The sequence below is a fragment of the Mauremys mutica genome, chromosome 6 (genome assembly GCF_020497125.1).
Source record: "Mauremys mutica isolate MM-2020 ecotype Southern chromosome 6, ASM2049712v1, whole genome shotgun sequence".
NCBI lineage: Eukaryota > Metazoa > Chordata > Testudines > Geoemydidae > Mauremys > Mauremys mutica.
The window spans coordinates 11,268,153-11,280,522 of NC_059077.1; the positions used below are offsets into that span (position 1 = coordinate 11,268,153).

The following is a 12,370-nucleotide window of genomic DNA, read 5'->3' on the forward strand; positions in this document are numbered from 1 at the left end:
TTGCTTGTGTTAAAAGTGTGCAAATACACACACACACACAAACTCCCTATATACAGGTCTGTATCATCTTACGCGGGGGTTCCATTCCGCGGTTAGCGCGTAAAGCGAAAACCGTGTATAGTCAAAATTACATTGAGTTGAATGGCGGTCAGAATCGCCCGCGCTACAGAAACAATATTTAAATTGTTATTTTTCTGTTTTTTTTTTTTTTTTTGCCAACCGTGTAAAGCTGAAATCGCGCATGTTAAATGCACGTAAGATGCGACAGACCTGTATATCCTTAGTAATTTAAAAGTGTATGGAAATATTTCTCTTGGTCTTAAGATTGCAAAAAGCTGCATTTACAACTCATAAATTTGTGGTCAAGTTTCACCTGTGTCCTTTTGAAGGAGACTTTACAAAGTATCTTAGAACTTAAGAGAAGATAAATTAAGAGAAGTTATCCGTCAACATGCAAGTTTATAAGATCTTTACATTAATGTTTATGATGGGCCCAATAAACTCACTTTCTTTTTTTTCATTTTCTTCTGCTTTGCAGGTTTATGACCGGCCCCCAAAGCATTCTGCTCTGCACTATGACCCAGGCCTCCAACAGGACTTCACCAGTGACACCTTAAAATCAAAGCACCAGCAAAAAAGCAGCAACCAGCACCATCTTGACTGGTCAGCAAGCTCTGACACTGGATCTGCTTCTCAAAGTTGCTTCCTCAATACAGAATCCAGCCGAGAAGCAGCTAGTGCCACCAAGGCTTCTGCTCAAGAGCCAGTTGTTTCTTTCAGCAAGCCTCAGACAAAGAAATCTGGTGCAGGAAGCACATGGAGTCAGTTGTCAACCAATAATAAAGAGCTGGCTGTATGCAGTGCAGTTCCATCGCCAAATAACATCACTGCAGCATCCCAGCCTAGCAATCCTTCCGAGTGCAATGGGCTTTCGCCTCTAGTGGATAAAGAAAGAGGAGGCCAAATGGAGATCCCTGACCAACCCACTGGGAATACAAAGAAGAAATCTAGCAAAAAAGACTTAATAAGTCACACCATCCAAAACACAGATGTAGAATGGGTGAAAAATGCTCAAAAAGCATTTGAGAGCAAAACTCATGACAGCATGGAAAGGAAAAAGGAATCTTATTCAACGGACAAAATGCTAGAAGCATCACCCTCAAGGCAGAACCCAAGTTCTGCCAATGGTTCTGAGAGTGACACCAGTCACGTACGAATTACTATCCCAATAAAGACTCCAACAGCAGATATGTCTGGCCACAAAAGGAAAAAAAGGCAATCTGCAAAATCTTCAGCAGATAAAACTATCCAGGAAAAAAGCCTACCTTCTGGACTTCCCATGAGCAGTGAAGTAGCAAACAGGACTAGTTCACAACTGGAGGCAAGCAAAAAAGATCTCCGAGCCACAAAGCAAGGGAAAGCTCCTGAGAATGAGTCCCCATTGACAACTATTGAGAGCAGTGGGGTCATTGACAAAGCTCCCCCAAACAGTGCAAGTAGGCTCAGAAAATCTGCAGTTGCAACTTCCATGTCCGCTCCTAACAATCTTTCTGCATCTAGCAAGTTGCCAGAGGTCCAGCACCCAAAACTTGCAGCAAAACGGAGATGGACCTGCAGCAAACCTAAAAACATGCTTCAAGAAACCTCCGTGGCTACATCCGAGAAGCTGATGATAGAGCCTCCTTCAGCCTATCCCATCACTCCATCTAGCCCTCTGTATACCAATACAGACAGTCTTACAGTGATTACACCCATCAAGAAAAAAAGAGGACGACCAAAGAAACAGCCTTTGCTCACCGTCGAAACCATCCATGAGGGAACCTCCACCAGCCCGGTCAGTCCAATCAATCGAGAATTTCCAGGCACAAAGAAAAGGAAGAGGAGACGGAATCTGGCTAAGCTGGCCCAGATGGTCCCAGGGGAGGACAAATCCATCAGTGAACTGAAGTTTCACAAAAAGGTCGGCAAGCTGGGTGTATTGGATAAGAAGACCATCAAGACCATCAACAAGATGAAGACCCTCAAGAGGAAGAATATTCTGAATCAGATCTTGTCCTGCTCCAGCAACATAGCTTTGAAAACAAAAGCCCAACCACCGTCCAGCGCAGGGCCTGCGACCATCGATGCCAGACTAGGGAAGCAAATAAATGTCAGCAAGAGGGGGACTATCTACATTGGCAAAAAACGTGGCAGGAAGCCAAGAGCAGAGCTGCAGCCCCCTCCAGAAGAACCTAAGACAGTCATCAAGCACTCAAGGCCTGTTTCGAGCCAGCCAGAAAACCCAGCAGTGCCTTCCAACTTGCAGTCACTTATGGCATTGTCACCAGCAGCTATTCATCCGCTTTCAACACAGTTAGTGGGGTCTAATGGCAACCTTAGCCCTGCAAGCACTGAAACAAATTTTTCAGAGTTAAAAACTATGCCAAATCTTCAACCCATCAGTGCTCTTCCTACAAAAACCCAGAAAGGAATGCACAGTGGAACTTGGAAGCTGTCTCCACCCAGGTTAATGGCTAACTCACCTTCCCATCTGTGTGAAATAGGTTCTCTGAAAGAAGTCACGCTGTCACCAGTGAGTGAGTCTCACAGTGAGGAAACCATACCAAGCGACAGTGGAATAGGTACAGACAATAACAGCACTTCTGACCAAGCAGAAAAAAGCTCAGAATCCCGCAGGAGGTATTCTTTTGATTTCTGTACCCTGGACAATCCAGAGGCCATACCATCTGACACCAGCACAAAGAACAGGCATGGTCACCGGCAGAAGCATCTCATTGTTGATAACTTTCTTGCTCACGAGAGCATTAAAAAGCCAAAGCACAAGAGGAAAAGGAAAAGCCTGCAGAACAGAGATGACCTCCAGTTTCTTGCAGACCTCGAGGAGCTCATCAACAAGTTTCAAGTGTTCAGGATTTCCCATAGAAGCTACACGTTTTACCATGAAAATCCATATCCTAGCATTTTCAGGATTAATTTTGATCACTATTACCCTGTGCCATATATCCAGTATGACCCATTGCTCTATCTTCGCAGGACCTCTGACATGAAGTCTAAGAAGAAGCGTGGTAGACCTGCCAAAACCAATGACACCATGACAAAGGTGCCTTTTTTACAAGGGTTCGGTTACCCTATTCCCAGTGGGAGTTACTATGCACCCTATGGAATGCCTTACACATCAATGCCTATGATGAATCTTGGTTACTACGGTCAGTATCCAGCTCCTTTGTACCTGTCCCACACACTTGGAGCAGCTTCCCCATTTATGAGGCCCGCAGTGCCCCCACCCCAGTTCCATTCAAGCTCTCATATGAAGATGTCCACCACTGCCAAGCATAAAGCCAAACATGGAGTGCACCTGCAGACGCCTGTGGGAATGAGCCTTGGAGACATGCAGTCCTCCTTGGCACCTCCAAAGGTTGGAGGAACAAGCCTTTCTAGTGGCCGACTTCACAAAAGAAAACACAAACATAAGCACAAGCATAAGGATGAGCGGATATTGGGGGCACATGAAGATCTGAGTGGTCTTTTTGCTAGCAAGTCCACCGGCTTCTCCAGCCATGCAATCAGCGAAAGGCTAAGTGGCTCAGACAAAGACCTCTCCTTGCTCAATGAGAAAAGCAAACATAAGGAGAAACAGAAGCACCAGCATTGTGAAACGGGACACAAAGGCTCAAAGAGTAACTTTGAAGTGGATACACTGTCTACATTATCGCTTTCTGATGCCCAGCAGTGGACGCAGAGCAAAGATAAAAGTGACTCGAGCAACGATCCCATTGACTCTTGCACAAAGAGATACTCGGGTAACACTGAGAGTAGTGCAAGGTCAGAGTCCCTGGACATGTTTGGTGAAATCAGTTCCTCCAGCGAAAAGCGGGACAATGATGCAAGTGGGAATAAAAGAAGAAGCTTTGAAGGGTTTGGAACTTACAGGGAAAAGGACATTCAATCTTTCAGGATGAATAGGAAGGACAGAAGTACCTATGATTCTTCAGCCTCTTCAGGTAAGCCCTGAATTTCTAACCTGAACAAAAAGGAGCTTGGCATTCTCAACTATTATGTTCCTTTTTAAAAGCTAGTCACTTATTTCTCTGTCATTATATAATTAAACCCCCATGATTATCCAAACTTTGGCAAGAATGTTGGCTAGATCTAAAGCCAAAACCTTTTAAAGACATTTTGTTATTGCATAACATTTTTATAAATATTTTCTCTCTTTCTCTCCTATTTATCCTCACTTCTTATCTTTCCTTTGAAAATCTCTTGGGCACTGGATTCTACAGCAGTCACTGCTATAGGTAACTGCTGGCAAGGGGAGCACTGCAGACTTTCCTGTTGATGGAATCCAGTACCTCTCACCGCAGTGAATTGAGTCTTTGCTTGCACAGCCCTTGGAAGTAGAGCCATCATACTAAGGAAAGATTTTCTCCTGTGGCATGGAGGGCCTACAAAAGATGCCTGTTGATCACTAGTCTTAGTCCCATTAGATGTGATGGGAGTTAAACGGTAGTTGTGGGACACTGAGCCATCCCCACTAGTTGTGTGTTGTAGTGCCAATCAAGAGACCCAGGTATCCCGGCGATAGGCTGGTTTTGGATGGGTAAACAGGCAGAGCCCCCGGTTAGAATCCTAGTCTAATTCTCTCACTTTCGGGTCAACAGGAGTCATGCAGAGTTATGCACTGCAGACCGGGGTGGTAACAGGGGGAGCCTGGCGTCACTGAAGCAAGAAGCAATAAGGGGGGAGGGATAGCTCAGTGGTTTGAGCATTGGCCTGCTAAACCCAGGGTTGTGAGTTCAATCCTTGAGGGGGCCACTTAGGAATCTGGGGCAAAAATTGGTCCTGCTAGTGAAGGCAGGGGGCTGGACTCGATGACCTTTCAAGGTCCCTTCCAGTTCTAGGAGATTGGTATATCTCCAATTATTACCTTATTACCTTTAAGCCCTAGATGATTAAGTAGCAAGGTTGATTGATTTTTAGCACTTATGACTTAGAAGGTTAGGTGGGACTGGGAGGAAGGAGGAGACTTGAAGTTCCGTTGGAGGTTCAGGGCTTCTCTTCCCCACACAGAAGAAGAAAGGGAACCGGAACCATGTCTGCAGACAGAATTGGACGTTGCATTATAAAGCTGCCTTCCTGATAATGTCACGGAGACAGGTGTTTTGCTGCAGCGTAAACGGCTTTGGCTTGGGAGCAGGCCCAGAGCTCCTGCACCATCCGATATCCCATTGCTCTATCATACAACACATTTCACGCTTGGGTTCTGGAGGCACATGTACCTCATTGGGATGGCCAGGTTTGGAGGCGATTCAGAGCTGGATTCTGATGTGCTAGAGAGGCACGTCAAATTTGGGTCATTCCTGGCCTCGAAAATGAAGGGGCAGAATTGCTGTTGGGGAAGGCCCTGGGAGGCAATATAGAATTTATGCAGCCTGCCCATATGAGATTCTTGGGCTTTTGATTAAGAGCCAAATACTGCTCATGTTTAAGTTAACTGGATTACTCCATTTCCTTCATTGTGACTAGGATCTGGCCTTAAGTAAAGAACAGCAAAGTTTTACATGGAAGAGTTACTTGGTAAAGTACATATATCCAATATTCTTCCTGCCCTCCCCCGGTGTACTAGGCAAATACACCTCTACCTCGATATAACGCTGGCCTCGGGAGCCAAAAAATCTTACCTCGTTATAGCTGAAACCGCGTTATATCGAACTTGCTTTGATCCACCGGAGTGTGCACCCTGCCTCCCCGGAGCACTGCGTTACCACATTATATCTGAATTCATGTTATATCGGGTCGTGTTATATCAGGGTAGAGGTATAGTCACAGTTTGACCAGTCTGTAATCTTTATTCAACAGAAAACCAACCAGCAGTTTGGAAATATATCCATAAAAATTGCCACATGAACCAATTGTAACAAGTGCGTGACATACAGAAATGCTGGAATGAGGCTGAATTTATTTCCTGGTCAAAGGCAACCAACATGAATGAGTCAGTTACCAAAGGTTAATACCCCTGTCATAGGGTGAGGTCATTATCCATGGACTGCAGTGGCTTTTATTACAATGATGATATGTCATGTCCTAATGCATAAGGGTTCAGAGCCCCCGGTATTTTTATCCTGAGTACATGCTGGACATTACTGATTTCCCAATCTGGTAGCCGTTGCACTTGTAGGCACTTTCATTTTCATGAACCGGAAGAACTGCTGAATATTAATTTTCCAAGCTAATCCATTTCATATATGGAAAGAACATTCTCAAGAGGCAGAAAAAACTAAAATAACTAAGGACACTTTGAAACTGAGCCCTAAAATCCCCCTACATTTCCCACCAAACTGACTTTTAGTTCAGCTGAGGGTAGCATTGTTTGTTAATAAAAAGCCTGATTCATTTTGTTTTCCCTTGGTGCTTTATTGATGTCAATACAGACTAAGATGAAGTGGTTAGACCTACAGTTTCTGCTTCACTAGACTCACTGATCCAACTTTCAAAAATTGTTTTATATTTAAACTGGAGAATTTCTTACTTTCATGACTGTTAAAAGGTGTTGTTCCCCCATGACCTAATCCATCAAATTGCAGATTATGAACTGTTTTCTTCATTGTCAAAGTATTATTTAGATGGAAAAATCATCCACATTTAGGTAACCAGAGCCAGCTAACCAGGGCCATAACTTGCACTACAAGAGGAAAAATATTAAAACGAAAGAGCTTTGCCAAGAAAGGTCTGGAGCCAAGACTGCTCATTAACGTCCAAGAACATCTGTCCGCTTATGATTTTCTAAGATCTCAATGCAACCTTGTTTTTTTGCCTTTCCCCTTCGCTGATATTCCCAGTTGCAGTCTGCTTTTGAAATTGTCCACAGCTATTAAGTGGTGTCCACTGAGGACGGATTAAACTTTTCCATGATAACCTTGACCTTCTTTCTCCTAATTCACCTGGTATTTCATGGAACTGAGAGCCAGGAAAGCACTGTGAAACATGTAGTCCTCCAGCTGGAGGCTGATCCGTAGCTGTGATAGTTCTCATCATCAGGCAGTTTTAATCTCCCACTATTTACCTATAATACAGAACAATGATAAAGAAAGGCTTCCTGAATATTTGGACTAAAGTTTAATGCAGATTCACATCAGACTTTCAGGTCAGCGTTGTCCTATCCTGGTAAAGCTTATTGCATGGTGTTTCAGTCACATGTCCTCAGCAGTATATGTGCACCATTTATATCTCCAGGTTCCTCTTTACTATATGTTACTGGAGGTAAGATATGCAACTAAAAGTCTGCAGTGTAAGGAGATAGTCGTGATAAAAGTCAGGCGAGAACCACTTACGGCTGTGGAGTGCCCATATGCTCCTAACAGTTTTCAGTGTAATGTGCTGCTGAAAGTGCCATTTCATTTTTTAAAAATCACTGTTTGTATTCCACTAGGACCTGAAGGCCCCAGTAGAGATTAGAAGCCCACTGGGCTACGAATCGGTCACACACAGAGCAAGAGACAGTCCCTGCCCTGAAGAGCTTATCTCAGTAGACAAAAGGATCAAAGAATCATGATCCCCATTTTACAGATAAGAAATAGAGATATTCAGTGATTTGTATCACATGCAGGGTATAATGAGCGCAGTATAATAGCAGTTCCTTCCCTCCCTCCCTCCTTCCCATAAGTACTGTAACGATAAATACATTAAAGCTTATGAAGCCCATAGCTACTCTGGCCATGGAGGTCCTATAAGTACCATAGCTAGATGCTATCTGATTAAATATAGGTTGTGAGTATAAGGGAGACAGCAGCAAAAACTGATAACCAAAAAGCCACTCTGTACAGTACTGTATTTCTGTGTATCCCTTTCCTGAGACTGATCACGATCTAGGGGTTAGTTTATGCTTAGATTATCTCTGCAAGTCTTTGTAACTGAAGATTACACAGGAAGAGATTATCTAGCACGCATATCAGACATCCTGGCTCAAACATCAGCTAATAAGGACATGGTTTTCATCAGATACAGTGTGGGTACTATGCACAGTCAATTTACAGGAGTATAAAGTTAATCATATGCAGCTATTAAGAAAGGTGGTAATCATCAATCTCCAAGTGTCAGGTATTTAGCATGATGAACATGCCTTATAAATTCATACTTAACTCACCTACAAAATATCCTGTAGTCCCATCCTCCGCCACTCCACATGGCACCAGTTTAACTCAAATGTTCAGTGGAATCAGTATCGCCTTTAGATCACAGATGGGAAGCACAAACAGATGAAGCTAAGAGAACCAGCAAAGAGGTCAAACCAAGCTCTAGGTATCAGCCAATGTCTGCTAGGACATACAAGAGATGTCTGTCTGTCTGTCTAGCTTTTTAACAGTTAACCACAAACATGACAAAGGCGAGTAGGAGAAATATTGAGCTAAGGATCTAGAACAAGTGATACAGTGAAATGGATGCATAACCATTCTAATGCTGATACAGTATGTACTGCTTTAAGGCAATTCTGCAAACACACAAGTGAGTGGCTTAACTCTCTTGAGTAGTTCTGTTTTACTCAACAGGACTTCTCCCATCACTAAAGTTACCCTCATGCCTAAGTGTTTGTAGGAATGGGCCATCTACACAGCACAGAATAAATCTCTGGAAATCCTCACCAAATAGTGTTGCCTGATTTAAAACAAGACTTGATTTGCACATAAACAAGCATGGCAAACTGTTGGCAAAGTCAAAACCTGTTTTGTTTTTTTGAGGGGTGGCCGACACTGTTCTCTGGTGCTGCTGCACCCTCTCAATGGGCAGCTGGAGAGAGCTACTTTTCACTAGTGGGTAAAGCGATTCCTCTTTCTGTGTGTACAGAGAAGGTAGCCAAATAGTATTAGTCCACCCCAAATATTGCTGTGGCTTGCTGAATATCGTATGCTGATTGCCTACTCTGCAGTGAATATGTTATTGGATGAATAGCAGCAACATTTTTTTCAAAAAAGATGTTTGATTAATGCTTTCTTTTTGGTGAATGTTTTCTCATTCAACCTTCTCTGAGATATCTATATGTATCTCTATGCTGATCAGATATTATATGTATAGATTATATGTATTATTATTTATTTGTTTTGTATTATCAAAGCTTCTAAGACCCCCAGTCGTGAACCTACATTGTGCTCGGTGATGTAAAAATACAGACCAAATTTTGTGTGTGTGTGTGTGTGTTCCCTGCTCCGCCACAGACCTCCTATTAGACCTAGTCAGATTACTTAGTCCCTCTGAGCCCCATCTGTAAAATGGGGGTAGTTACACCTTCCTACCTTGAAGGAGTATTGTGCGGATAAGTTCATTAAAGATTGTTACTGCGCAGATACTTCAGGGATGGGGCCAGAGAAGTCCCTGAGATAGATACGAACATGATATCCAGGTGATCAATTTAATTTCCCATATATGTTTGACATATTAACCACCTTCACTCTGCCCACAAATTCATCTCCACTGTGTCTGCTTCTCACATTCAAAGCCCTGAGCAGCTTCAAACAGTAGCCATTTAAAATCAACCCATAAAGTCAGAGGTTTGCTTCTGTCCATAGGATCTGAGGGGAGAACAGGTAATATTCAGTTACAGGTTGAAGGTTTGATATGTCATGGCTTAGCCGGGCTTGCATGGGAGCTTTACCCAGGGCCATTTTTTATGTATTCATTCACCTGCATCACAGTGTCTGTCTAGGCCCCTAGATGCTTAGGGATCTCTTAAAAATACAACCACAAACTATGGTCTCTGTGGTCTCAGAACAGATCTCCTGGGCCTTTAGGATACATTGCTGTCTGGTTTGCTTTCTGCAGTGTTAGTTATAGGCCACTGCAGAAGCAGAAAGCCATACAAGCCTGACCATTGCTCTGCTCTAGTCTGGCACTTCCTATGTAGAAGGGATGAAGAGAGAAAATAATAGACTGACAGGCGGAATACAAAGAAACAATGAATCAATATGGATCAGTCCAAAAGGCAGCAGCCTCAGCACAGCAGCTGCCTATCAGTATGAAGTTTTTGTAGGCATCACAGCAACAGAGGGTTAAGAGCATTTTAATTAACAGCTTTAGCTTGATTTACTGCAACATTAACGTTAAATAATAATTTAGAGAAAAGAGTCTTCTGTTTAGAGAGCAGACACAAATTGACTTGACTGAGAGAGACAAACACAGAGCAATTCCCAGGTAGGTGTAGAAAGAGAGTGATCCTAGGGGAGAAGTTTTGGATTTCTGTTGCGTCTTCAAAGTGAGTCTTTACATTTAAGTAAGCATTTGAGAAGGCTGAAGAAATCTTAATAGGAATCTACAGTGTCGCTTAGTGGATGGCATGCAGCGGTTTGCACTTTGCTTCAGTACCAAATCGGACTTAATTTGCACATAGATTAGTGCTAATTGCAAGAAACTCGGGGAGCACAGATGACTGACTGCAATACAACATCAACTGTTAAGCAAAGGAAGGGCTAGATGGCTCACAGGAGTTTAGTAATGAGAGATTTACGCTGGCAGGTCACTGGTTAAAATCTGGTCTACAATAATAGTGACCGAAAGTCCAATAAGGGTGCTCACATCCTAGTGATGCTGGAATACAACCTTAATGATGCGGTTGCATGATCAGTCAAACAAAGCCTTTATATAACCAAGTTAAATAAATAGCCAGTTTTGCTTTACATGGGGACCTGGCCAAGATGACTCATAAATTGCAGTATCTGTCATGTGTGATCTCTGTTAAACTGTCTGTAACTGGAGTAACTGCACTGGCCCCAGTGGAGTGATTTCTGGTTGACTTCGCTGTAAGTGATATTGAAAGCTGACCAAACCACCCTTAGACAGCACTAGAAGGCTACTGGGCACACCGGGGTACATGAATCATCTATGGAACATTAAACAGATAGGAAGTGGGATAGCTCAGGAATTGTGAAATGGACTATTGAGGTTTTTCACCTCTAGGTCACCGTTTCAATTCCACCCAAGGTTGCTGAGGATGGAGAGTTGTTACCATCTGGTGGTTGTTTGGTAACCTATCTGAAGTCATGTGGTTTTACCCCAACTGCCAGGCAGGGCCGGCTTTAGGCCTATTCCACCAATTCCCCCGAATCAGGCCCCGCGCCCAGTGAGAATCCCTTCCCAGGCTAGAGGCGCCATTTTAATTTTTACTCACCTGGCGGCGCTCCAGGTCTTCAGCGGCACTTCGGCGGCGGGTCCTTCAATGCCACCGAAGACCTGGAGCGAGTGAAGGACCCGCTGCCGAAGACTCGGAACACCGCCCGGTGAGTACAAGACCCATGTGGTTTTTTTACATTTTTTTTTTTTTAGTCATCCCTGCTGGGGCCCCGTCGAAACTGTTCGAACTGGGCTCCACACTTCCTAAAGCCGACCCTGCTGCCAGGGGTTGGAAGAGTTCATCTCATGAAAGCTACAACCACACCTGTCCTCCCGGTTGGCATTCCCAGCAGAAAGATGAATGACAATGTGCATGGAGTGATGCTCTTACTTGGTTGTCTTTAGAGTGGGTAGGGAAGCTTGTCCTGCCACTACATATTCTGTGAAGAAAGAGGAGATTTCTGTCATTCAGATAGTTCCAAGCCCATGAAATTCACTCAGTGTGTCTCATCTCACCCACCCAAGTGCCCTCAGAAGTTTAGTCTTGTAACATCTTTCACTCCAGCAAAGTGTCTCCGCCCTCTTTGTTAAATTTTATGGGATAGATTGTGGATCTGGTACAAAGAAACCAGAAAGCTAGATCAAGCCTCATCCCTTGCTTAGGATGAATCTCCAGGTGGCACAGAGCCGTCATTGTGGTTCTCTGTTGTCACCCATCCTGGCTCCCAGCACAGTGGGAGAAGGGGGCATCACAAAAGTCCCTCTGCACTCCAAGAAGCAGCAAAGAATCCTGTGGCACCTTATAGACTAACAGATGTTTTGCAGCATGAGCTTTCGTGGGTGAATACCCACTTCTTCAGATGCAAGACCACTTGCATCCGAAGAAGTGGGTATTCACCCACGAAAGCTCATGCTGCAAAACGTCTGTTAGTCTATAAGGTGCCACAGGATTCTTTGCTGCTTCTACAGAACCAGACTAACACGGCTACCCCTCTGATACTCTGCACTCCAACTATTCTTAGGAGGCAGAACAATCCCTTGGGGCTGTGGACAGCCGGGTATAAATTAGAGAAGCCTTTAAACCCCTATCAGAGGGTTAGCCATGTTAGTCTGGATCTGTAAAAGCAGCAAAGAGTCCTGTGGCACCTTATAGACTAACAGACGTATTGGAGCATGAGCTTTCATGGGTGAATACCCACTTCGTCAGACGCATTTAAACTGCTGTAGCTTACTTCAGAGGCTGGATCAGCCCTTGGCCTACCCTAGGATGCTTTTT

The 12,370-nt window shown here is 43.9% G+C and overlaps 1 protein-coding gene across 2 annotated transcripts in view; it reads left to right on the forward strand.

The window, feature by feature from the left end:
* Window positions 1-12,370, forward strand: part of SETBP1 (SET binding protein 1) — a 323,214-nt gene that overhangs the window by 227,931 nt on the left and 82,913 nt on the right. For both annotated transcript variants that reach the window (XM_045020887.1, XM_045020888.1), the window contains exon 3: window positions 539-4,001. In XM_045020887.1, the coding sequence (XP_044876822.1) occupies window positions 539-4,001 (3,463 nt within the window). The remainder of the gene's footprint in view (window positions 1-538; window positions 4,002-12,370) is intronic.